Raw genomic sequence first — 26,785 nt, forward strand, 5'->3', positions numbered from 1 at the left:
TTGTGCCCGCCAGTACTTCAAGAACAAGGCAACAAAAGAGAATGGGTGCATGTGAGATATCGGACGAGTCTCTTGAAACCAGGCCTATTGTGCACGTCAGTGATTCCAGCTACCAGCCAGCATCTGACAGCAGCATGGAAATGTAAGCATGCTAATGATTCGATAGCAATATTACTTATGGTTAAGTGTTATCAGTGTTCCTTATGGTGAACAACGTTTGTCTGAGAGACTCGTCACCCTCACTACAGGCTGACAAGAAATACATTGTCATTGAAAGTTGCCTGCTCAAGCTATTCAAAAATTGCAGCTTGTGCGGTGAAAGGTGCAACAGTCTCTCCTTCGTATCTGCCATCTCCTTCGTCTGTTTGAAGATTGCAGATACGACTCGCCGGAGCATTTTGCGAAATACTTAACAGTACTTAGCCAGATGGATGACGAAACAATCAAGATAATTGTGCAGGTGCATGCTGGAGAGGTAAGAGATGCTTGCACGAGGGTCAATCCAGAAATATGGTTCCCAAAGAGCTCCAGCGCACGGGAAGGTGCGAGGCGGAATCCGTCAACACAGCTGTACGCGGCTGCCCCCCTCCCCCCACTCTCCATTCCGCCCGGCCGCTCTGTCTTAGCTCAGCAGCCATCCGACATGGAGGTGCCCATTGTTGTTCCCGCCAAAGGTGAGATTCTTTCCTGTAATTTGCTTTTTGCACGCCAAAGGGGCTTCAGCTATGGATATTCAGCGTCAGTTGACAGATGTATATGACGACGAGTGTATGTCCATTCAATACGTCGGAAAGTGGTGTAGGGAGTTAGTGCCAGTAGGATGGACGTCCACGATGAAGAGCGGAGTGGAAGACCGTCAGTTTCGGAGGCGATTGTTGAGATGGAGCGGCGCGAAGTGCTTCAAAACAGGAGGATCACTGTGCGTGAACTTGTCGCTCGGATCCCTGGGAGTTCTTACGGTACAGTGGAACGAGCTTTGACTGAAAAATTGGGGTATCACAAGTGCTGTGCTCTATGGGTACCGCGTGTGTTGACAGCAGAAAACAAGGAGAAACGGCTTGTCTGTGCTCGCCAGTTTCTTAAACACTGTCAAGAAGATAAGTAAGGATCGTTGGACTTCATTGTTACGGGATACTAAACGTGGGTGTTTCCTGAAAGAACGTGAGCTTGGGCATGTTGGTAGCGCTGCGTCCACGTCGTTTCTTTGTGTTCCAGTCCCTTCGGCGCGCTATAGGTGCTAAAGTGGGTGTTTCATTTGACTTACGAAACGAAGCAAAAGTCCAAACAATGACGTCACTACCAAGAAGTTCAAACGAACTCCTTCTGCTGGCAAAGCCATGGCCAGTGTCTTTTGGTATCGTAAGGGGATGCTGCTGATCCATCTCACGGAACCTGGACAGTTCACGGACTCAGACAGTTATTGTGCAACATTAAGATAACTCAGGCGAGCTATCCAGAACCGCCGGCGAAGACGACTGACAGCTGGTGTAACGACCACGCCCGACCTCATATGTCCCGTCAAACCCAGGCCACAGGATCATCTGAGAAACTTTGGGTGGACTGTCATGAGCCACCCACCGTACAGTCCGGACCTCGCGCCCAGCGATTATCACTAGTTAAAGGAACACCTGAGTGGCCAACTCTTCCGGAGCGATGGTGAAGTCAAATAGGTGAAACGCTTCCTCAACGGGTTGGCGACGGAGTTCTACGACACTGTGATACTGAAATTGGAACACCGGTTACAAGAATGCGTAGGAAAAGATTGCGAGTATGCCAAAAAATAGAGGGGAGTGTCTTCTTTCCAGCGATGTACATTGCTATGAGAATAAGCAATGTTGCCTGTAACATTGATGAGAAACTTTATTGTGGATCAACCCTCGTATAAGATTTCTACGGCATTCAATGCTTTATGGTGTGCTGTTGTAAGAATGCTAATAAAAGATGCCTTGCCGGTGTTTGATAGTAAGCAGGTGCGAAGACGAGCCCTAAAATGGAGTAAGCTGGCCTGATAAACGCACTTGCTTATCTGCGACTGAAGGAGCTCAAGTTTGCATCACTGACTACCGACAGGTATCCTAGTATTCGGAAATACGTGCGTGACCACGAGCGGCATCTTCTGCACGAGCTAGAGAGCGGGCATGTTGGTAAAGGTGAGTGTGAGACATAATCATTACACATTCACATTGTAGCAAAAATCTTAAGCAGAATGCTCTTTGAAGACAGGTATTGTAACGAATACTTGTGTGATTTTCATTTCCCTTCAGAATTGAAAGGGCTAATACACAGGCCCTGACATTCATTTACACCACCCATTATTTATTCGTAGAGAAGACCATATTGCATAGTGATCAGATGTGAATATCACAGCGCTCTGTGCTGTGCAGGCTCTATATTTCAAAGAAACAGTTCCTGTGTCCCCCTTCTTTGTCTGACCACTCCTCGCCTGCTAAATGACGTCATGCTTCTAATGAGCAACATTACGTAACACTGCACTCTTTGATTGGTTCACCACAATTAAATGTAATTGTGGTGAAGAAGAATGCCCAACGCTGCAGCCACATCGCCAGCCCTGCGCGAGGCACGAGCTGCAGCTGCCTAGCCTGTTTTTCTGCAACGCTGCCCGCGCCCCTCCAGTTCTTGCTGCTACTGTTTCGGCGCAACCACCGCTTGTAGGCCAGTGTTTTCATTATATTTTGGTGGAGGTGGCGGTAGTCCTCGCTGTTGACCACTTGACGCGACACGCAGAAACAGCCGCTGTGCCTGCCGCCACAGCTCGCGACATATATTTCCTCCTGCGGAACTTCATTCTCCGTCTCGGCGCACCGCGTGAACTTCTAGCGACAGGGACGTGTACTGGTTTCCGTAGTCGTGAACGCACTCCTTGCCGAATCGGGTCTCAGTTCATCGTACTACAAACGCCTACCATCGCCCCGCCACGGTGGTGTAGTGGTTATCGCGCTCGACTGCTGGCCCGAAGGTCGCGGGATCGAATCCCTGCCGCAGCGGCTGCATTTTCGATGGAGGCGGAAATGTTTCAGGCCCGTTTACTTAGATTTAGGTGCACGTTAAAGAACCCCAGGTGGTCGATATTTCTAGAGCCCTCCACTACGGCATCTCTCATAATCATATCGTGGTTTGGGACGTTAAACCCCAGATATTATTATTAAAACGCCTACCATTCGCAAACTAACCGCTAGACAGAAAGATTCAACCACAGCTTTGGCGACATGATCTTTAAGTAAGTTTCCTCAGATTGCTCTGACTGGGACCTAATTTTCTCCTTCACGACGTACGCCTACAACATTGCTCTACAGGCGACTACAGGCTTTTCGCCATTTTTCCTCGTATATGACCGCGAACCTTCGACCACACTCATGGAAACAATCGTGGTAATATGTAACTGCCTGTAGCCAGCTTCCGCACTGCGAAAGTGTGCCTTGGTCTGCATTGGCCCTACAGCCATTCAGTTTCGTATACGCAGTGCAGCTGTCGCACATATCGCATACATCATCCATGTGTCCCACCGCGCTTTGTTTCAGCACCACCAGTAAGTAACTGACACAAGCAACATGTAGAGGGCTGCTTGCCAGGTCGTTGGTTGCGTGCTTAGTGTACCACTCCTGTGAATAAACTCAGACGCCAAATTACCACCAACAGAAAGGACAGAAGGAAGAAACAGAGGACAAAATTTGACAGATCCCATGCACTGTGTGAATCAATTTCATGCGAAGCAGACGGAGTTGCAGCTTATGGCGACAGCTTATGCCGCCAAAAAGACGTCGATCCACCGACGACGTGGATCGACGTCTTTTTGGAAATCGAGTAGTTGTGGGCTGTTGGGATCTGAAAAACATCGCCGCTCTCGGAACACACAGAGAGAGTAGACGCCGTCGGGCAACCAACACGTGCACGTTCGTTAACTTGATTTTACATACGACGAACTCCCCTGCCGGATCTGATACACAACTATAGTGACTTGCTAAATAACCTTATACAATGATAATACGTACAATACCCGGAAAAAATAACACACACCCAAGACAACAAAAGACATACAATGCACCGCGAATGCGACGTCGACGACTCACCAAAAGGGGCCCGCGGGAAACGAACCGAGTTATCGTCTCCCACGGACCGACCGCGGGAGACGTCCATCCACGCACGCCGCCAAACCGCAAAGAGACTTCTCTACTGTTTCCTGCACGCCGGCCTAACCTCTCCGCGGCGGCGCTGCCGGCGCCACCGCGCTAAACCTAACGCGTGGGAGCAATGCACGAGACGCGCGTGCGCAATGAGGCGCAAATGGCTTTACAGAGGGTGATCGCACCCCCCCCCCCCCCCCCAGCGCATAACGTCTGCTTGCCAGGCATGTTGACTACACTGACGTATAAAGGTAGCTAGCTAATGGTCCAATGTACCATCGGTACTTTATGTGCGTATCATAATTAGCGGGGGTCGGTCCATTTGAGCTACGCTTGACTGCAGGTTGCCCTGACACATGGGTGTGCATATGTACTCTTTATTACATAAAAGCACATAGCCAACACTGTAATGAAATCACGCGTTGTCCCAGCATGATGCTTGTATAGGGTCTTTTTTCCGAGGCAGTGTGAAGCACTGGCATAGTTCTGTGGTAGAATACTGAACTGGATTGCCTTCATGCTAAGAATGGGTTGATGCTTCAATATAAAAAAATTCTGCAATATTTCAACATGCAAGTTTGCGGAAAACACTTGAGGCTCTTTCGAAAAGTCGTGGGTGTACGTCTCTATCTGGATTGCCTGTTTGCAACCACCTTCTGTGTAACAATGCCAGAAGATGATGTAGCGCTCCGACTGAGCACATGGAAGAGTAAGTTCATCACTTCACCTAATTACTACTTAAATTCTGAGTGATTTTACATATGCGCAGCACAGAGTTCCAGCTAGAAATTTTTAAGAGGTGAGCATTCCAGTTAAGTGAAGTGAATCTAACATATTCATGTAAACTTGTGTTCTACAGCACTTGAATGGATAACTTAGCCACGGTTAAGATTCAGCTGGGTAAACACTGGCTACAATACCTTTGAACTGGCCTGTATTTCTGTCCACTATACTCGTAATCTCTATACCTATTATTGCTAAGTGTACTTGCAGGCCCTGTAATACCCCTGACACACGGGCAATAGTAAAGTACTTTGAGGTAAACCCCTTTTGTCGCCTAAAGGGACCATTTGCAGAAAGGAGTTGTGCCGATGACACACGGCACCGGACAACTGCTTTAAGTGGTTCCTCAGAAAAACGCCGTACAAAAAAATGGCGCTGTTTGTGCAAGCAACAAAATAGGAAATTTACTCAAAAAATGCACATGTACATCATATTTCGCGATATTAAAGCATGAAAATTTTTTTGTTGTTGTCTGGCGGCTTATAACGCGCATACTCGCAATTTCCGTTCATTTTTTCCGTTTTTAGCAGCAACTTATCTTCGTCTGGCAACTATGAACAGTTGTTTTGCTGTTCCGGCTTTTGCCAAGGTCAATCTAAATAGGTCGCGAAAGTCGGAACGAAAAGTGGTCGGAAACCTATTGCGACAAACATCAACACCCGCGTGACGATTAAAGCGCTACTAGGTGAAGGGGGGACAAATAATGAAAACAAAAAATTAATTAAACGTTTATTTTCATTAGTTTTAATTTTATTTGTCACGAATTAAATTAGTAGATTACTTTATTCAAACTATAGTCTTGGGTATGTGGTTGAGTGGCCAATTTTTTTCGTTTATTTTCAGAAACAGTGGGCACATGCAGGCAGTCTGGTAACATGGGCCAACGGTATTGCGCATTTTCAGATGCAAATGGCGTCGCTCGTTTTTGCGCAGTAGGTTTGTGCCTGTCGTCCGTAGGTGATTTCCTCGCATAAGCGTTGTTTTCTAGTCGTGGTACTTGGCAGAAGGTAATATAACACATCGCAGCCATCGGGAAGCGTTTCAGTGACTGTGTTTTGCCAGCGCACGGCCGGCGTGCTGTCGCCCTTCGGGACGATGAGTCCGCCACGCTACGCGAAGAAACGCTGCGCTGTCTACGAATGCAAGAGCAACACTTTAACGCCAGGCAATCTGTCTTTTTCGTCTTCCCGTTATCTTGCAGGCTTCCATTATGGAGCCGTCATAGCGATAAGAAAAAGAACGTGCAGCTATAAAAAAAAGTAAGAAGCGGCGCCCTGTCAAAACATTTCATAATTTCGCGCCCATTGCGTTAAAACGTGACGTCATTTCCGCTTCCGGTTGTGACGTCATCTTTTTCTCTTTTTTTTTTAATTCTGTTTGTCCCCTCCTCACATAGATGGCGACTGTCGCAACAACTAGCCACCAGCTTGACACGTGGGCTTCTACGGAAGTTACGCTACCAGTTTACATATACCTTGCTTTTGCTGTACTTTTTCTTGACTGTGCGAAGGCGAGGCGTGTTTCCTCGTGGTCCTGTTATGAATCAGCGGAGCGACAGAGATCAAGCAATAGTTGAAGTCGGCCTGGCGCTTGTCGCGCTCGGCTCCATCGAAGATGAGCTAAACGCTGCGAAGGCAAGAGTGGACAGCATCAAAGACTCGTCGTGAACAGCTTCATGTTGACTGCTTTGTCGATGTCCCCTCGAGCCATCAACCGCGAAAGGTGGGCCTACGTACGTAATGAACGGTGGTTTGAAGACACGTTGCCCTTCTTAGGCGACGGCCACTTTAAGCGGTGCTTCAGAGTGAGCCCAGCCACTTTCCGTTTCCTTGTGGACAGCTTGCGCCCTTCGCTAGAGAGGGTAACAACTAATATGCGCGAGAGCATTGTGGTTGAAAAGGTGGTGGCCATCGGCTTATTCGAATTGTGCTCCGTGGCAGAGGACCGAGTCGTGGCCAGTGTCTTCGGCATCGGACGATCGACAGTGAATGGCATTTACAAGGAGTTTTGCGAAGCCGTCGTGTCTTTATTGGAAAGCAACTGGATCAATATGCTCAGTCAGTCTGATATTGCGGAACACATTCGGGAATTCGCAGCCGTCAGTGACTTTCCACAAGTTGTAGGAGCCCTTGACGGGTGCCACTTCCCAGTTTCACCGCCACAAGAACATGCCACTGATTATTATAACTACAAGGGGTGGTAAGTTCATTTGGCTATTTTTGGAATTTCGTGCGTAAGGCATTGCACCCAAATCGTCCAAGCAATACGCCGCATGTGAGCCCTTTTATTGTATGCGGATTGTAAGCTAAAAGCTACGTATATGATAGTGCCATGTTTTGCATTAATACACTGCATAAATGTATTTACACATTAGCCTCAGTAACGTCAGTTCCTTTTTGGACCGTGCAAGCGCGCGTGTGTTTTGCAGTTACAGCGATCCAATGCAGGAACCTTCGCTACAAGATTGCGAGAAAACAATGCCTGCTGAGAAATAAGTTAATTGTGCACCCAAGTGCCGTCACAAGAGAACTTTGTTTCAAGTTACACTCGAGGCCTTCAAATAGCTGAGAAAGTCTTTTATAATAGGAAACATCGATTGATAATTGGCAATGGCAGCTTCCAAAATCCTGAAATGCTGCGAAGTGTCTTGGTAACCAAGACAAACATAAAATGCGACATAGATGGTTTACCCGATAATGAAGAATGGAGCATTTTTAAACACGAGAAGCGTTCTTACTTTGACTCTTGTGTTCATTCTTACAGGTACAGCATTATTCTTCTGGCCCTTGTAGACCACAGGTACCGTTTCAGGTTTATAAATGTTGGTGCCCCTGGCAGATGCCACGACTCTCATGTGTATCAAATGTCAAGCCTCTCCCATATGGTTGAGGGTCCCCTGTTCAAGAATCCGGTCGCTACAATAGGAGGAGTTGCTGTGCCACCTCTGGTGCTTTGTGACCAGGCCTTCCCACTTACACCTAACCTCATCAAGCCCTTTGGACACAACGACCCACTTCGTGCAGAGCAGAAAAATTTTAATTACCACATCAGCCGAGTGAGACGTGTAGTGGAAAACGCCTTTGCAAGACTTAAAGCAAGATTTCGCTTCACGTCGAAGAGAATGGAATGCGACATCGCAAATGCTAGCCTGGTGATTCGCGCATGCTGCGTGCTCAACAACATTTGCGAAGATTTTAGTGATGCTGTTCCGCTTCAATGGCTCCAGGAAGTTCAGCAGTCAGACTCCCAACTGCCACAACCAGAACGCAGCAGCGATTCACAGATTGGGAACGCGGACAGTGTGCGTTCTGCACTTGTAGATTATTTCAGCCAGCGGATGCAGACCCAGCCAACTCGTTCCTAGAAATAGCCTTGCGTTAACAGTTGTAAATCAAAAGAGTGACATTTTTACTGCCTCATATTTTATTAATAAAACTAACGAGGGCACTGACAAGTTTCTCCTGAAGTTGCAGCTGTTTTGTTCTCAGCTCCACTTCAGTCTGCTGAGCTCGTTCTAGCTGCTCCCGTAGCAATTTTTGCTCAGTCAATACAGCTTCCTGGAACTCACGTGCAGCACTAAGTGGCCGCCGTCGCTTCCTTGCTGCCCTTGCTGCTGTGTTTCTTTCAGGGCTGTGAATGGACTCCGTGGCGGGTGTCAGTGATGGTGACTCTTCTGTTGGTATTCCTGGCACCGACGTGCTGTCAGTGTCAGTAGCCTCTGTACTGACACCACTTTCCATCTCATTGATAAGCTGCGAAGATTTAAGACAAAACAGGTACACCATATCACGCACACTCAAAAGAGGAAATCACCAGAGAGGCATATATAGCAGTCTACTCGACGCAATAGACACGACCACTATTTAAGAGAATAATCACATATCTTGATAATTACGCTGACGAAATGAACTGCACAAATGGGGATGGAGCTTTAATAATGCAGGACAATATTGACGGATGCTGCCTATTTTAGCTGAGGACGTGAATGTCGTGTTAGTTTCCTGGATGTGATTATAATGATGTGATTTGCAGCATATGTAGCCTCATGATCTGGAAGCAGTGGCGCATAGGTACGGAACGTGGGCAGACCACAAAATAATTCATTATGGGCCATGACATCTTTTATTTCGTATTTTTAGATTAATGCTTCTTCGTGTCCAATAAATTCAAGACATCAACCCATCCAACATTACCGATATAAATGCACTAGCAACTGTACTGATTGCAGGGGAAGTACACAGTCGTAATTTGTTTGCAACATACCTTCTCTACAGTGTCGCTGCTGCTGTTGCAGCAGCTCTCCTCCAAGAGGGAAGGGTCATTTATTGGTAAACAACCAATAAACCTCTTAATTTCAATGTAGCAGGGCCACGTCGGTGGTGCAGAGCCTGTCGTGAGTCCTCGCTCAATTTTTCTAAAAAAATAAAAACAGACGATTTTACTTGTCCAGCAACAAAAGGAGGATCATATTATAAGCAGCATAGAAGCACATAACTACAACCTATGCAACCTTGCAATAATTTTGCTGCCTCTGCTTACAGGTTATTCAATACAACTGGTACGCGACAAGCGGGACGCGCGCGACAACGCACAGTTCGAATATTAATAAATGACCGTCATACCTGAACGTTTGTGTCAAGTTGTCAATCTTCGCGTGCACTTGCGCACGTGTACGGGGAATACCGGCATCGGTGAGGCTCTCGGCGATCCTTTGGTACACAACACCGTTGTGCTTTTGCCCTCGCAGGGCGTCCAAGTTATCTTGCCAAGACTTTATGAGCGCCCAGGTCGCCTTTTCCGTCCACTGGACCCGTGGTTTTTTCACGGCTTTGGTTGACGGCGCCGATTCAGCAGACTCCATCATTCTTATCTCGCCGACACAACAAATGCCAGTCACTGCCAACACTAGAATGGTGGCATGGCGGTTTTCTAGTGATGTGGTGCAGGCGTTTGAGAGTATGTATAGCTATAATGTATAAACGTTCGCTTTTCGACAAATCGTTCTACTGCTGAAAATTAAAACATTTTCGCTCGCAAAAAAAAAAAAGTCACTAGGCACCTTAGTGTTGCAACATGTTTTCTTTTATTCATAAATTCTGCACACTGTGTGCGAGAGTACTCCCTTCCTGGCCGAAAAGTAGATGCGCGATCTGCCTTTCCGAAAAGGATCGTTTCGGGAAGGGAGTTACTCCTTTGTCGTGTGTCAGTGCGCTCGAACGCCTTTCCGGAAGATGTCCCCTTTGATAAAGGACTTTAGAGTGGCCGTGTGTCAGGGTATAAGGCATATTATGAATGTGCATGCTGGACATGAAGGGCCATACCATCGATGCCTTCACGATGTATTGCCTCACAAGGAGTCACTCGATCCCCGAATGTACATTTTATTGCGATAGCAATTATATGGACAGTCTCGGCTGGAAAATGTCCGTCCCCGTCGCCGTCATTCACCGCATATGTATAAGTATGTATATATATATATAGAAAAGCCATAAAGAAAAATAATTCAGAAATTCTTTCCGACGCGCGGAATCGAACGGGCGACCTCTAGATTCGCAGCCCGCCGCGTTAGACGTTATGCCACGACAGCACCGTCTTTCAGTGTGCTAACGGCGCGCTATTTATATACATCATGTAATTCAGCATGCTTTCTTAGTGGCTACATAGATGGCGCGACGTGCGCGCGCCGTTCCTGCGATCGCCGTTGCTCTTCGCTCTACAGTGCGTGGTCGCTTTCGTGCGCTTATCCCGAGGAAAGAAGGGGCGGCCGGTGGGGTGCTTCGCTTCGCTCGCTGCAGCGGCCGCGTTTGCGAAAGGAGCGCGCTGTTCAAACTGAAATAAGTAACAAAAGTGACAATTAGTTCGCGCTCGTCTTGTGTGTACCTGTTCGTTCGTTTCGTGCGTCCTGCTTTATGTTTCAGCAGTGCGCTTCAAAGTGTCGAGCTGTGACGCATTAGTTCGCGCTCGTCCTGTGTGCGTTCTTTTAGTGCGTCCTTTGGGCTCGAGCGACGCGCTGGCAATTTCGAGCTGCTTTCCATTCTTCGCGTTACATTACAATTTATTGCTATCGCATTCATTGCTTCGCCGTTGCGGCGAAACTGTGACTTTTTTTTTCACTACTCAACAGAACATTATAAATGATTGCTAGCGCATCTATGTGTATTTTTAGCCCTGCCGCATTGCTGTGGTTCATCATGTTTACAGGAACACCTGTCTATCAGAAGCTCAAAGCAGTTCTCCTAAATGTTCTTTTGAAAGACATTGCGCAGTTGTCTTCTGAAACCCAGGCGTCATCTCTAGAGTCATTTCATGCGCTCCTGATACGCTTTGCACCAAAGCCAGTGGCGCTCAGTCCAGTGTCCTTTCTTGTGTATGTCCTGCTTTGTGCCTTAAAAATCAATTATGAACGTACACCAACTTGCCCAACAAAAAGTTCTCCGGAAGCTACTTAAGTCAAAAGAAGGGTCATGAGGTGGTTGGCCCTGTAAAAGTCAAGGCAGCTTAGGATAACTATTCATTCATTTGAAGAGACTGGCTCTTTTTGTACAGCGACGAGCTGCTGATAATTTAATGTCTCCAATCCTGCAGTCATCATGTCTAAATTGCCATTTGATATAAAATAAAAATCTGACCTTTTGGCCTATTTCTTAACGCAAGTTTCCAGCGCCTTTGATGCACCTACTATGAAATGTACATCGATACAGTGTGGTTTCCGCATTAACTTAAAGAGTCACCAAAGGTAGCAGCCTGCTTTATGCACTGTACATAAAAGTCGCACATTCATTCATTTTAAGGTGACACTAACAACCCTAAATCATTCTAGACTAAACATAAACAAAAAACTGTGCAAAAGCGGACGCAAAAAAGACGTATAGACACATTGCGGCGTCTTTGCTGTCTGTTTTGTGCACAGTCTTTTTATTGCAATAGAAATTGTATGGGCACTCTCGGCTGGTTTTTGTCATCGCCATCGTGCGATCGTCCGTCGCCGTCATGTCACGTATATGTATGTATATGTATATATATATATATATATATATATGTGTGTGTGTGTGTGTGTGTGTGTGTGTGTGTGTGTGCGCGTGTGTGTGTAAGCCACAACAAATAATTCACAAAAATTTTTTTCGATGCGCGGAATCGAACGGGCCACCTCTCGATCCGCAGCGCGCAGCGTAGACCACTAGACCACGAGAAGTACGTCCTTCAGCATGCTAACGGCGAGCTATTTATGTAAACCATTTCAGTACTTCAGCGTGCTTTCCTGGTCACCAGCGAAATGGCGCAAAGTGCGCGAGAAGCGCGCTTTAAAGGTCGTCGCCCTCTCGTTGCGATGCGCGTGCGCCTCCGGTGCCCTTCGCCCTACAGGGAGTGGTCTTCAGCGCTCGCGTTAATCACGTGGGGGGGGGGGGGGGTATGTAGTCTTCTGCTTTCACCGCGATGTCAGCGCTGATGTTACAGAGCGTACGGAGATCACTTCGCTCGCTGCAGCAGCCGCGTTTGCGAAGGGAGCGCGCTGTTCAAGCAGAAAGAAGTAACAACTGTGAGAGTTGTTAGATTGAGTTCGTCCTGCGTATACCTGTGCGTTCGTTTCGTGCGTCCTTCTTTATGTTTCAGCAGCGCGCTGTAAGTGTCGAGCTGTGACAATTGGTAGTTCGCGCTCGTTCTTTTCGTGCGTCCTTTGCGCTTGAACGAACCGCTGGAAATTTCGAGCTGCTTTCCATTCTTCGAGTTACTTTCCAATTTGATGCTATCACATTCATTGCTTCGCCGTTGCGATGAAACTGTGACTTTTTTTTGCTGTCTGATATGCACCACTTTGGCCAAGCATCCATTTTATCTATGATTAATTATCCTGTGAGAACTCAATTGCCGTTAATTACACCATCGTAAGTTCATTGTGAGGGGAGAAAGTTAAGGTCAAAGTTATCCTTTATCTTCAACTTTTGCGCGGAAACTTCTACAGCTGAATGGCTGGTTGACATCACAGATAGGAAAATGTTGTTTCACATTTAGGCGACGTTGCCTAAATATAATTTTCTGAAGCTTGGGGAGTCGAGAGCCTGAGTCTCACAGAACAGGACGTAAAAGATGTTCATTGAGCAAACATGGCGTAGGCACTAGCCAAGGCAGTCGAAATCTATGATGTCACCTTGGGTTGGTGCGGGACACTCATGGTTGCATCGTCGCCTGTATATTATTTTTGGGTATTATCTCGCTAACGAGGCGTCTTCCTGCCGCAAGAGCTGCACTGTTGTTATTTAGAAGGGCAATTGACAAATACTGTGACAAAGCTCTTCTTTTCTCTTTAGTGTTCCTTTGAAAAGAGTTCAGCAAAAACAACTTGTAACAGCTATTTTGAAAGAGTTCTTCACTGCTGTATTCGAAAGAGAGAGCAGTTTTTCGTTTTATCAGATGAGAAGATGAAGCATACACGTGGGTTGGCTGACTTTATCTGCTTAGTTCTAACTCAGATCATCTTTGTCCCTGCTCCTTTAGTGTTGTAAATGTTGAGTGCTGAGAATAAGGTGCGATGCAAAATTCATGCTTACTTTCATGCATGGCAGCGGCATGCTACAAATACTTTTAGTAGTTTCAGACTGTGTCCGAGACCTCCTGGAAGCAGCAGTCGATGAATGTAGGAGATAAAATTACAATGCGAGCTCTCGCCAAGGCCCCCATCGATGTCCGCGTCGCATGCTAGAATGCCCAAGGAGGCACTCGTGTCACGACGCATGTTGCGTTTCGGAGACAAACGCAAAGAGAGCTGATGCCCCCGACATTCAGGAGATGTGTCGGTTCACCGTGTAGACAATGGAGGTGAAGCATCCGATTTGTGTGCATGCACCAACACGAGGCCACCACTACTTTTACATTGTGTGCTGCATGTCAGTGGCGTAGCCAGGGGGTGACATATCAGTCCCGTGCCCCCCCCCCCCCCCCGAATTTTTTTCGCCATGGCATACAGAGCACAAAACGGCAATCAACCACATCGTTCAGCCCGGCCCCTACTTCAGACCAAGGTGCCCCCCCACCCCCGAAAAAAATTGCTCGCTATACCCTAGCTGCACATGACTGAAAATGCACTGCCACGGCGAATACTTTATAAGTGCTTTCATGAAAAGTTGCCAAAAATGTTTCATCAAATGCCTTGTTATGATAAGGGATGCAACAGATATAGGAGGTTCAAGTGAGTTCAAGGATGCTTTCTGGAACTTTATTCAAAATAAAAAGTTTATTTTTCTATCTTTTTGTCATGCAAGTTGTTGCATACAAGTTTCTGAATAAGTCAACTAAAAGAAGCGTCCCTGGGATCTCAAATATTGATTTACGGATGTTCCTAGGTGTGCTTATAAGCTTGGCACCACTTTTCATGGAACATAGCCTTCTTGCATGTGAGATAAACGTTGAATAAAAAATGGTACGGCTTTTCATTCACAATCCTTTGCATTGTGTGTGGATTGGCAGTGGTTACAAGTTGTAAAATAAAAGCGCTGGTGTACCATGGAAGTTTTTTGCGCCATAAGTATTGTAAAATAATATAACAAGGTAGCAAGCTGTACTCGCGGCACCGTAGGCTTGACAAATACAACATTATTCTTTTATACTTACCGCTTCACTTTTCGCCACTACTGGCGTATAATCGCTATCGCGCTCATCTCCCACTGTTTGCAGCATGTGCCTTTAAAACTTCATAATCGCCGCAGATCGAAAAATTCTGATTATAAGTGTTCTTCGACGTTTTCCACGTTACGCGGTCTCTGCTTCCATCAGGATACTTTTCACGTCGGCAACGCCGCGGACACCTGTGCCGCATTTTCTGCGACACGGGCTCCTTCGCGCTGTGGCGTTAATATTTCCAAAGTCTCGGTTCATATAAACTGTCACTCACCTATGGCCCATACCTGTGGAGCGGCAGTATGCGAGCATGTCCCACATGCGACAGATGGGAAGGATTTCATGACGTACGCAACGGGGAAATCACCTAATTCATGTCATGACCTGCGAATCCTTTTCGCCACATGCTCAAGTCATCCTATGCCAAATTTGCTGCATACCAAGTTAAGGAGACAACCACCAGGGCGCCAAGGCGTAAGCAGCGAGTCGATAGATGTAGAGAAACGGTCAAAGTGACTTTGGTTCGCTAAGAAATGCTTCGCATTTAAGAACACGCTGCACCGCAGAACATACAGAACACGTAGCACAGTCACGACGAATGCTGGAAGAGTGGCCTTTCCAGGGCCCGTTATAGACTATCTTGGGGCAACTTATACAAGTGCACATGCAAGGTACCCCCTACGCCATAAACTGTTCTATAGTGATGCGCTCTAGAGTTGAATTATAAAGCTGGTTTATTCAAAGCTTTCACGCTACATGACTGCGCGACGCCCTATATGCGTCGCACCGCGATGAGAGTCTAGCGTCCAATTAGGGATGGTCGATTAAAATTTTTAATCGATTATTCTTAATCGATTTAGCCTTTAGTCGATTAATTGCTTTTGGTGGAATCTTTTAATCGATTAATCGACATTTTTAATGGGTGCTTTAAAACCGATATCTATTTGTTTGAGAGGCATCGTTCGTGATTAATATGGGCCCAAATCTTTTCATTAGACGCGCTGACGATCGAAAATTCCCGCTTTCGAAAGTGTCGACAACGGGCCCCTTGTGTGCAGTGTGCGAAAATTCACACTTTCGCACATTGGACACAAGGGGCCCGTCGTCGTTGGTTGATGTCGCGGATTCAAGCATCTGTGGCAATCATCCCTGGACTATTCGGCAGCAGGTCGCATTTTCTCGAAGCCTGTCTACTCGAGCACATTGAAACCGGAGGCGCGTTCGAGGATCCCACTGGTTAGAAAGTCGCAGTTGAAACATGCAGTGTGGCGGAGGGTGAGGAAATCCCGAGAAAGGTAAAAGAGAGACGAGGAGAAATTAAATAAGACGCTCGCTCTAGTAAGCAAGTCATCATTTCTCGGTTTGTCGGTTAGGTATTGTGGAAGCCCTACATAATACTATAATTGCGGACTGACGCGATCTTTTTCTTGAGGTCACCTATGCAGAGATTACACAGAAATATACTGGCCTCAAACAGACCATCCGTACAGGCAACTGCGGGAAATAGAAGGAAAGAAGATGACATTTAGGGGCTCGTTTTTCTTTGTTAGACACAATATTGATTAGAACTAAGAGACAATATTGCCATGAAAAAGTATAGGAGGTGTTATTTGTAATAATTGGGATATAAATCTGAAGAAAGTGAAGTGGACGGAAAGATAGCTTGTCGCCGGAAGGGACCGAATCTGCGACCTTCGAATTACTTTTAGGGGCTTGTTTTTCTTTGTTTAGACACAATAATAATTACAACTAACAGACAAAAATGCGAAGGAAAGTATAGGGGAGGTTAAGGGTGTATGACAAAAAAACATGGTTGATCCCTCCATCATAGGAATCGCAATAACACGAAAGTAAAGCGTGCCCTTACAGAAGTAACTGAATGCTTAATGTACATTGATATAAGAGAGCTTGCGCAATGTATATTGTTGTCTGGCAGCTAATGGTGCCATTTAACGTGTATGCACCCACTTTTATGATCGGTGGTACATCTCCTTCCCGACGACTAACGTCCATGTTAAATGATTAAACAAACCCTAGTGGTAGCTGTAGTAGTTAAAGGTGAAAGCGTAATCAGAGAAAGAGGTGTGATAGCCAGAAGAGCGTCGCATATTGGACGCAGAGTTTGTTCGCCATACCGCGGCATGTTAAAATGTGATTGAACACCCAAGGCCGGACCAGAGGGAAACGCAAAGCGCGTCCTGTCGCCCCGGTAGCCCAGCCGCGATTTTTCTCGGGGCGAGCGCGACAACGGGAAACGCGGGGTTACAGCCAGGTGAGGCAGGCGCGCGTCGCAGAGCTATTTTTGGTTTGTATTAGCGTGATGCTGAGCGAGGCCGACGCTTTTACGACGCTTGGTCGCCACCTCGCGGTGTGTTAAGGCATTGAAAAAATTCAACTTCTATTGAAAACGCGCCGAATGGGACGGACGCGTAACGCGTTGCAGGTGCTAGTCGCGGAGGCCACAGCAATGACGAATTACTTTACCTTACCACTCCCAGAGGTCAACACCACCCAGTCAACCGGGAGAGTGGTAGATATAAAAGGCGCGTTCGTAACGCCTTCAGAGTCTGTGACTGTGGCGCAGTGGATAGCGTGCCCGGCATTTGTTGCGGACCGAGCGGTCGTGGGTTCGATGCCCGTTGATGGTAGCTTTCTTTCTTTGCCATCTGATTGTGTATATTTTTTCGACGTCATTTCCGTGACGGAAATACGTCACCGAAGTCTTGGTGGACCCCGGCATAAAACACTTTCGTGTTAAAAAAACGAGCCCTTCAAAGTCACCTTCTTTCCCTCATTCATAGCGAGCGTCTCGTTCTGGCAGACTTGGTGCCTTCAGGTAGTACGCGAGGGATTATTGGTCAGCTGCCAGCTCGTAAAAAAAAGAAGGTCACTTGCTACGTGACGCCAAAAGGCAGAAAAAGAGTGCTCCACACTCGCCGCCATGGCTGTGATCGGCGCTCACTAACACTCCTACGTTTAAATGCACATGTGTACCCTATGAAGTGGACGGGGTATGACCGCCGCCGTAGCTCAGTGGTAGAGCATCGGACGCGTTATTCGAAGGTCGCAAGTTCGGTCCCTGCCGGCGGCAAGTTACCTTTCCGTCCACTTTACTTTCTTCACATTGATATCCCCAATTATTACAAATAACATCCTCTATACCTTCCTTGGCATTATTGTCTGTTAGTTCTAATTAACATTGCGGGAAATAGAGTGACATGAGTTTCTGCCTCCCGGCTAGAAAAAACAGCAGCTGCGCCAGTATTGGCAACGCCCACGAACTATAAGTGGCGCGCCGTGCTTTTCAAGATGGCGCCAGGAGGAGGGTCAACCCGTCTGTTAGCATAGGAACAGATAGGACGTGCGGACGTACGGACGACCATGCCACTTTCACCGGATGAAGTCATGAGCTGCGCTGAAGTGGATATGAGACTAAAATACTTTCCCAAACCATGGAAAGTGCTAAGTACTCGCCACCTAATTATTTGCTGCGAATTGAAATGTTATATTTCAGCTCCGTTACCGTGCATAACGATGCTTTGCGAAATCCTGTGCGTGTTACATAAACCTGTATGAACTAGAATTGACGTATGAGCTGAACGGTACTCCGAGGTAGTACGTACCGAGCCTGCCTGACGGATTTGCCGCAGTAGTAGACCGCCAGCGAGTAGCGCCATCGCTGCTGCGCGTGATGATGGCTTGCAAACATAAAAGTGTTCTGCGATAATACCCCTTCGTCATTACTTGCGCAGTCGGAAACGCGGAGTTACGTCTTCAACGGAACACAAGCATTTAACATGCCATTCATTAGCGCTTGTGTCACAGCCATGCTGAGACTCTAGCCGTGTGTACTTCACTCGCATGTTACAGGTTCTATCAGCACGATCGAAACATGAATATCGAAAAGAATGCACACGTATGCTTTTCGCAACGTCGAAGAAGTTCGCCGAGAGGCGTGGATTGTGGCCCTGACTGCACGTTCCATCGCTCTAACCATTTCGCTTCGCTGGTCGAGCTCGAGCGTGTTGGCGGCATGCGGCGCTCCATAATCTCCGCAATAATTGTGATACATGCAATGCACAAGAGGAAATGTGCTTTTATTTTAATCTCGCTCAAGGATATTATACATTAAATACAATCAAAGTGACTTACGAGTTACGAGCGTGAAAGAACATTAGCGCAGGAGGGGACGTGAAGTGCAACTCGCTCGCCGTGGCTTAGCAGCTGGTGGTTCATCGTCATCCAGTGAAAAATCCTCGTCGTCAAGATGGTTTATTTCAACATCACTGCTGAAAACAATCTGAAGAATTTCCTCTGCCGAACGACTTCGACCACTCCGCGTCACCACGTTTACAATTAAAGAGACGTCTGGGTGCGGAGAACGTTTTTCTCTCAGACCGGTCAACAAGCAAATCGCTTGCAGTGCGCTGCCACCTATCAACTAACGCACAAAAACAAGCAGCGCAGCGGTGGCTATGAAACCCAACACACTGACGAAGGACGGTATGGATGGAAAGCGTTCGCTCCACGAAAGGCGTCGAGCAGACGCGTCCTCGAATGATTGAAACGTCGCTCGCATGATTAGTAACAGCGCTTTGCTGACAAAGGATAGAAGCCCTATTTTAATGTATCGCCAACTTGAGATTGCTCAGTTATACTAGAGCACATCGCGAGTCCGCGCGACCTCCCTCCCGCGTACAGTGTTATGGGACTCACGCACTACAAGAAACACTGACCAATTATATATGCAAGTAAAACAGGGTGAGCTTCAACTGAATATGTCAGACGATAACATTTAACTTACCTACGTGGCTACAAAAAGCCTCGCGTAGCTTAGTATGTGTACACTGTGGGCTAGCATTGAAAGCGCGAGCTGCCACATATTTTCACGAAAACTTCTCGTCTCGCAAGAACGAACCGGATTTCTCGTGTCACGGAGGGCCCGGTTTGTTCACTGATGCAGGGAACATGCAAAGTCGTAGTGTTCCTTTCTTGCCAACGCGTTAACACTGAGGCTAGCACAGCCGAACAAGGGAGCGACTGCACAGTGCCGCCATTTTGTCGTCTACTAACCCTCCTCGAGAGGACGCTCCTCAATTCCGCTCGGTGGCGCGACAGTCTATGGGCATTGCGAATACTCCGCAGGTTTCGCCTTATCTTTGCCGTAACACGGCGCCACTCACACCTTTTCAATTGTGCATACATGCTGAACTGTGAGCGCTATCTAGTGTACCAGACATTACAACTTAAATTGCGCGACTGTCCTTTCTTGTCACAGCAGAAGACAGGGGCCTCTTGCTGAAAGCTGCATTTCTCCCTAAATATGCGACCATACAGTATTGCTAAGTGCTACAAGGTCACTTCTTCAATAGTAATGCACTGGATGCTAGACGTTCGGTAAACCGACGCGTAAAGTTGCGGATTACACAAAGGGTCTATAAGGGCCTTTTCACAATTCGCGAGTGCGCATTCCTGCACTACATTTTCTCTCAACTAATGGCACCAACTTTCGTGCTTCAGGAGAAGACGAGGTCGTGGTTGCACGGGCTGGCGTTTGTCTATTATGCGTGTTCGTGTCAAGAGAGCCGAGTTTACACTTTCACCGTCCCAGCGCAAGCAAACCACGCTTGAACACTCCGTTTGAAGAAGTGACTAGCTGCCATTAATTGGGCCAGCTGCATCGTAGGAAAGTTAGCTCAACAATTATGAAAATGGTATATATACCATATAAGACGGACAGTTTGGCTAGTTGGTATACAGCAAATAAAAGATGGTTACTAGCGTCGTTGTCCTCTTTACGCTAGCAAACGTATCTTATTATGTATATACGGATTACCTAATCATCTCCCCATCATCGTACTTCATCACTCTTTTTGCCCCGTTGCGTTTTCCCCGGTGCAGAGTATCAGGCAGGGGCGTACTAGCTCAGGCCACCCTGTCTGCCTTATAATACATATTCTCTCTCTGTTTCATTGGTAAACAATATTTTCTTTGCTAAAGAGTAAAACAGAACGGCACTAAGAACCAGTGAGTAAATAAGCAGCGCATATTACAAGGCCGCACTTACACAAGAAACGGGTAAAATCTTAGGGTTGAATAAAATACAAACAAAGTTGCGATTGACACTACAGGTGACGAAAACTACTCGTTTACCAAATGTAAGCAGACACGCGTTTATGCGGAAACACAATAAACAGCGCGGCAAAAAACAAACACGAACAAAATAAGCTACAAGACGACGCGCTGGCACGTATGAAATTTACAGAAAAGAATAAACTTCTCTTTTGAAAGTTGGCGAATCCACATGCTGCTTACTTCCTCAACAGTCCCCTTTTGTTTTGTTTCATGGGGTTGCTGCTCCGAACCACATGCTTTTTTCAACTGAGCGAAGTGATGTCAGTTGCCCGAGATGCTCGGGCGACAACCAACACCTCCTTTGGGTCGCCACACATCCAGCATGCGAAAAAAGGCGCTCGGATGCTACTGACGTTGCAGGAATTGGCAAATACTCCATTGCAACGTCAAACACATGATCTAGGCCAGCTCGCATGCTGTGCCAAGACTCAGGTGGGTTCGGATTGGTGCGGCGATCGACTACAGGGTTACTATAGTATACCTTGAACTGAGAAGGCATTTAGTTCATCGGATCGTACTCCAGTGCAACGCAATTGCGTAGAAGTGCGCGATCGACTTCATCCCAAATAGAACCAGAAAAAGTAGTCGTATTCGGCTTTGGAACTTCCTGCGTCTAAGGATAGCGTTCAGGGTCTGCGTCTCGGGATAGTGCGCCTCGCAGTCATGCGCTCCGGCCAAGGGCCGAGGTTGGGGGCGGGAGTGGGGGATGCCGTAATCGATTAATCGAATAGTTTTAATCGATTAATCGAAAGGCACAAATAGACTATAATTAATCGATTAATTGTGGACCTTGAATCGATTAATCGATTAATCGTTCATCAATTTTGCCATCCCTACGTCCAATGCCCTCGGGGTAGATTACGAGCCTCTTGGATGCTTGAAGTCCGTGCCAGCTGAGACCGGAGCGCTTAAGCATCGCTCTCTCTACATACCATCCGGCGCATAGAAACCGTAGGGCATCTTCGAGACCGTCCGTTGTTTCTCTCGAGCATCAGAGATAGCGCTTGTAAGACGCCGAAGCCGTGGTGACTCCCGACACTATAAACCAATGTTACTTTCATAAACCAGGGAACCACCCACTACGTCATTATTCTTCATTCTGCGGATAAGCGAGGTACCCGCTGCTCATCTGTAAGGCATTATGTGCACTTTGCTTGTGATGTGGCTGATGACGATGAAGAATTATGACTCGGCCTTTTATATTGGGTTCGATGCATTCAACGAGCCACTAGTTGCGCAATTGGCATTATGTGACGCCTGGTTGTTATTTTACTCTTCTACGACGCTATATTACATGTGTTAACACAATTCCTTGCCCGGCATGACAACTGTATGGGGTGTTTTAGCGAAGGAATTTTAAGCACCAGCGTGGCTCTGGAGTAAAATACTCGACTGCCACGCAGGGGGCCCGGGTTCAAATTCCCTCCGTTCTTTTCTCATTTAGTTTTTTCTTATTTCTCGCGGGAGTGGTTATGGACACCTGCGACGGCGGTGGCGTATAATATACGGTGCCAAAATCGGCTCTTGCTGTGACCTCATAACAGTTTTCGCTGTAATATACAAGGGCCTGAAGCACCGCCACTGTCACGAGAGACATGGGCGAGAGCACGGATTGGCTGTTTACCAATGGCGAGGTAGATGGTGGGTGGAATCAAATAATAACAGCCACCACCGGTGGTATCTGTCGCCCAGGTTGACGCCATCACTTCATATCGAAAAGCGTGGTCGAGGGCACGCAACCTAACCTGCTGTTAGAGGTGCTAATGAGTGGTTGGTGATGACAGTTGTAATAAAACTTCACTTATTAACTGAACACAAGAGACTCCATCTTGTTCCATCGAACTTCTTCTTTGTTATCTTCTCCCCCCTGCCCGTTGTCTTGTTTTGACTTCTTCTAGGTGTAGGCCGCTCGGCTTTCTTCATTCCCCCTAGCGTGGTTTACATCCCTCCTGGTATGATACTTTAATATATATTCGATGGCAGCGGCTTCGACGGTGTCATTAGGTCCCATGTACCATATGGTCTTCAAGTGTCCTTGTTGACTTGTCAAGATGTACTTTTGGGCTAGTTGGTTCATAATCGCAGTACAACAGCGCCGGCGAAAATAACAGGCCAGACGAGGAGAAGGGCACGTAACACAAGGCGCTTGTTGACTTGCCGTCTTTATAGCGCGAAATGGGCCCTTGTAGGCGGCGTTGAGCCTCGGTCCTCTTTTCACCGACACTAAGTCACCGACGTCGACTTCTGATAATGCTGTATTTTGTCGCTTGTTGAAATTTCTCTTCATTCTTTCACGGTACCTTAATACACTTTCTTTTGATCTTGCCGCTTCTTGAAGATTAATATTCTTGTCAATGCCAAGGCTTACGTCCGCAGGCAGATATGTTGTTCTCCCAGTTGCAGCAAATGGAGGCGTACATCCCAGTCCGGTTGTGTATGAACGGTTGTGGTGAGCTACTGCCGCTTCCAGACAACATTTCCAACCATCTTTAAATGCTGGATACATACTTATGTACTGTTCAACGTCCCTGATCGCCCGCTCAGCTAACCCATTTGCGGCAGGATGATAGGGCGCAGTGAACGGCAACTTGATGTTACGCTTTTCAGCCCATTCCTGTAGCCGACGACTTCGGAAGGCAGGTCCATTGTCCGAGACGATTACCTTTACGTTGTCGAACATCTTCCTGCTCAGAAAAGAAATCACGCTGTTAGCGTCTTCTTTGCCCGGTCTTTCTGCGATCATCCTGGTGCACTCATCAATGCACAAGAGGAAAGCTTTTGTCCTCTGAACTCCTTCAGACTTTTTCCGTAGTTCTGCAAAGTCCAGATAAACTACTTCAAATGGCTTGTTAGAATGTGTTGGTATAGCCATTTTCTACGTTGGTTGCTTGAATTTCACTTTGTTGATCTGGCCTTTGTGACAGGATGATACCTAAGTCTTTGTGTCTTGCTTCATGCGAGGACATGTCAACCTCTTTGTCAATTTCATGTAGGTTCTCCAAAAGCCATCGTGTCCGCCTGATTCGGGGCTGTCATGATACAATTCAAGTATTTTTTTAACTAAGGAAGTAGGCACGGCAACTCTTCCATGTTCAGTTTGCTGCAACACCTCAGTTCCTCCCCATATCTTCACTGCATTAACTTCTTCGTCTAGGAACACAATCGATAATCGCGACATTGCATCCGCGTCCTTCATGGAGGCTCCAGGGCAATGACTTACCTCAAAGTCAAATTGCTGAAGTTCATCCACCCAACGGACAACCTTTCCTTTCAATTCAGCCATCTTTAATACATACGTTAGGTCTTCGTGGTCTGTATAAAGCTTGAGCTTCGCGCCTTCCAAATATGACCGGAAGTGGCGGACGGCTTTTAAAACGGCAAGAGCTTCTTTTTAATTCGGTCTTGTTGAATGTGCGAACCAATTCTCTGTAGGCGTAGTCACATTGTTCTGTCCAACAAAAGGGAATATCCTTCTGCGTCAGTCTTGTGAGGCAGCGACTTTTCAGGGCATAATCTTGAATGAAGGCTCGCAAATGACCCGCCAATCTTAGAAATACACGAAGGGAGTGTACTTCGTACGGCTTTGCTAGTTCTGTAATGCGAGTCACCGATTCCTCCTTCTTGTTCTTCGTTGTTCCATCTAAAACTCTGCCCAGAAAGGTGACCTTGGTTTTGAAGAACTCACTCTTTTTGTAATTAACTTTTAACCTAGCATCAGATAATGCTGTCAGCCAGGTGTTCTTCATGGAGCTTTTCACTTTTAGAGTAAATGATGATGTCGTCTACATAGACGTTGCAAAAGCGTCCAAAGTAGGGATCCAATACTGCGTTCATCATTTTCTGAGATCTACTCGGTGAGTTTTTCCGCCCAAAAGGAAGGCGGTCATATTCATATATGCCAAATGATGTTGTAAATGCGGTGTATTGCTTGGTGTCTTCTCGTAGAGGCACCTGCCAGAAGCCCTTGCACAGGTCTATGAGAGAAAAGCAGGTACAGCATCCCGTTTCATCGATGATGGTGTCGATCCTCAGCATTGGAGAAGGAATCAGCAGTGTCTGGCTATTTACTGCTCTGTAGTACGTGCACAGGCGCCAGATACCGTCTTCCTTTGGAGCAATGGTAATAGGTGAGGCAAATGGAGACACCGACGGGCAAATTACATTAGCATCTATCATCTTTTGAAGTTCTTCCTTTAACCATACTTTCTTCTCTCATGTCAAGTTATATGGCTTTTTCTTCACAACTGTTTTGTCCTAAAGCTGAAAGGGAACCTCGAAATTTGTAGTCGCCGGTGGATACCCTCCCAAGCAAACCAGTTCGGGGTACAGTTGTGGAATTACACTGCTTTTGTTCGGTATCCGTAGGTGGTCCTCTTTGTGTCCCGGCTCCCCTTTGTCAGCTTCTTTATCAACAGACAGTTCATCGTTCCAATAAATATTCAATCTCAACCGCTTCACATCTAGACGAGAAAGGAGAATGTCGTATGCCACTGCGTCTAAAACTAGTGCAACAACTTCTGCAGTTTTAGACTGGTACGTCATTTTCAGATGTACCCACTAACAATGCACTTTCTCGCATCCATCGCATCCACGCACAAGAACAGACCCTCCCCGGAATACATCTTGATTATTAGCATTGCTTTCTTTAAGGATAGATACAGACGCCCCATTGTCTGTCAGTGCGCGTATGCGTTGTCCATTGACCTCCAGGTCTATATGCAGCAAGCTTGGAGAAGTCAAACAAACAGTCTCGTTTTGTGTCTTAGTGTCAGACTAAGAACCCTAATTTATTCGTTTTTTTCTGATATTTGCGAAATGTGTCCTTCAGTCATAGACTCCATCTCGGTGGTGTACAACGATTCGCGGTAACTTGCCGCTTACGAAGACATTGGTGGCTGCGCACAAAACTCCCTGTTTCCTGACGGTCCTGTATCTTGACGATCTCGATGCGACTTTTCTGTCCTCTCCGTCCAATGACAGGCCATATCTTGGAGTGACTGCCGCAATGTCTCCAGAGTTTTCGGCACTCTAGTTTGAACCTGTCATTGCAATTCCCGAGGTAAGCCCTGTATGACGAGCGTTATAACGGAAGTCAGTGGAAGGTCCGGCTCTGCAATTAGGAGCAATCGACGCTTTTCAAAGAAATACTCATCACTGGTCCAGACCTGTAGCGGCAGAAAATGGCTTGATCCCATCGGTCAAGAGGACACCCACAGAGTGATGAGATGAAGCTCTCCTTCCATGTGCTCCATGCATCACATTCATGTCCTATGGTACGCTACTCATACCATTTTCTTGCGATGCCACTCAAAAACGGGAGCATATGTTTCACTCGTTTTTCGTCGGTGTCTCAGCCATTCTGTTTACAAGCGTATTCAAAGAAACTAATCCACGCCTCTGGATTGCACGACGCACTATCAAACGGTTCAGAATAACAGAGAGCTGAGCTAGTTCGTAAGTATTCATTCCAAAAAGACAGGGCGTGCAAACACGGACACAAGAAAGAAGTCAGGACACCACAAACGCCGACTAACAACTGAAGAGACGCACAAAGGCTGAAAAGAAGGCACGAAAACTTATCTCACAGGCTAAAGAAAGTAGGAACTAGATACGGCGTTAATATTGTTTTCACGGCTGCCAATAAACTAGGTGAGATTTGTGCCGCTGTGCAGAGGAAGAATGAGCGAGTAAAAGACAAGAAGCGGACCAATATTTGTTTCGTAAAACACACCAACAAATTCACTGATTGCCGTACGAGTGTGGTGTATAAGGTCCCTCTCACCTGCGGCCGCTTCTACGTAGGACAGACTGGCCGATGCATCAACCAGACATTGTTGGAACATAAGAGATCGTTAACAGGAGCCTCACCTTCTAATCTATCGTTACATTGTCGAGATTATAAGTGCACGCCAAAATTCGATGAATGAGCAGTGTTGTACCGGCATAGAAATGAAGAAACGCGCCTGATGATTGAAGCATGGCATATCGAGAATAGCGGTAGCGCATGCGTGAGCCAACCGTCGATTAACTTGCATAAAGATGAAATCAAATGCCTTAACAGTCATCTTCCACGTAGACCGCCACGCGTGCCGGATTGATAGGTTCGCCTGTTG

At 46.8% G+C, this 26,785-nt stretch overlaps 1 protein-coding gene across 1 annotated transcript; it reads left to right on the forward strand.

The window, feature by feature from the left end:
- The first annotated feature begins 427 nt into the window (after positions 1-427).
- Positions 428-8,378, forward strand: LOC125757783 (uncharacterized). The gene is made up of 3 exons (XM_049413939.1): positions 428-674; positions 6,866-7,124; positions 7,689-8,378. The coding sequence occupies exons 1-3, from the start codon at positions 428-430 to the stop codon at positions 8,287-8,289; spliced, it is 1,107 nt and encodes a 368-aa protein (XP_049269896.1). The 3' UTR covers positions 8,290-8,378.
- Positions 8,379-26,785: the final 18,407 nt, after the last annotated feature.

This window comes from Rhipicephalus sanguineus, chromosome 3, assembly GCF_013339695.2.
Source record: "Rhipicephalus sanguineus isolate Rsan-2018 chromosome 3, BIME_Rsan_1.4, whole genome shotgun sequence".
Classification (NCBI taxonomy): Eukaryota; Metazoa; Arthropoda; class Arachnida; order Ixodida; family Ixodidae; genus Rhipicephalus; species Rhipicephalus sanguineus.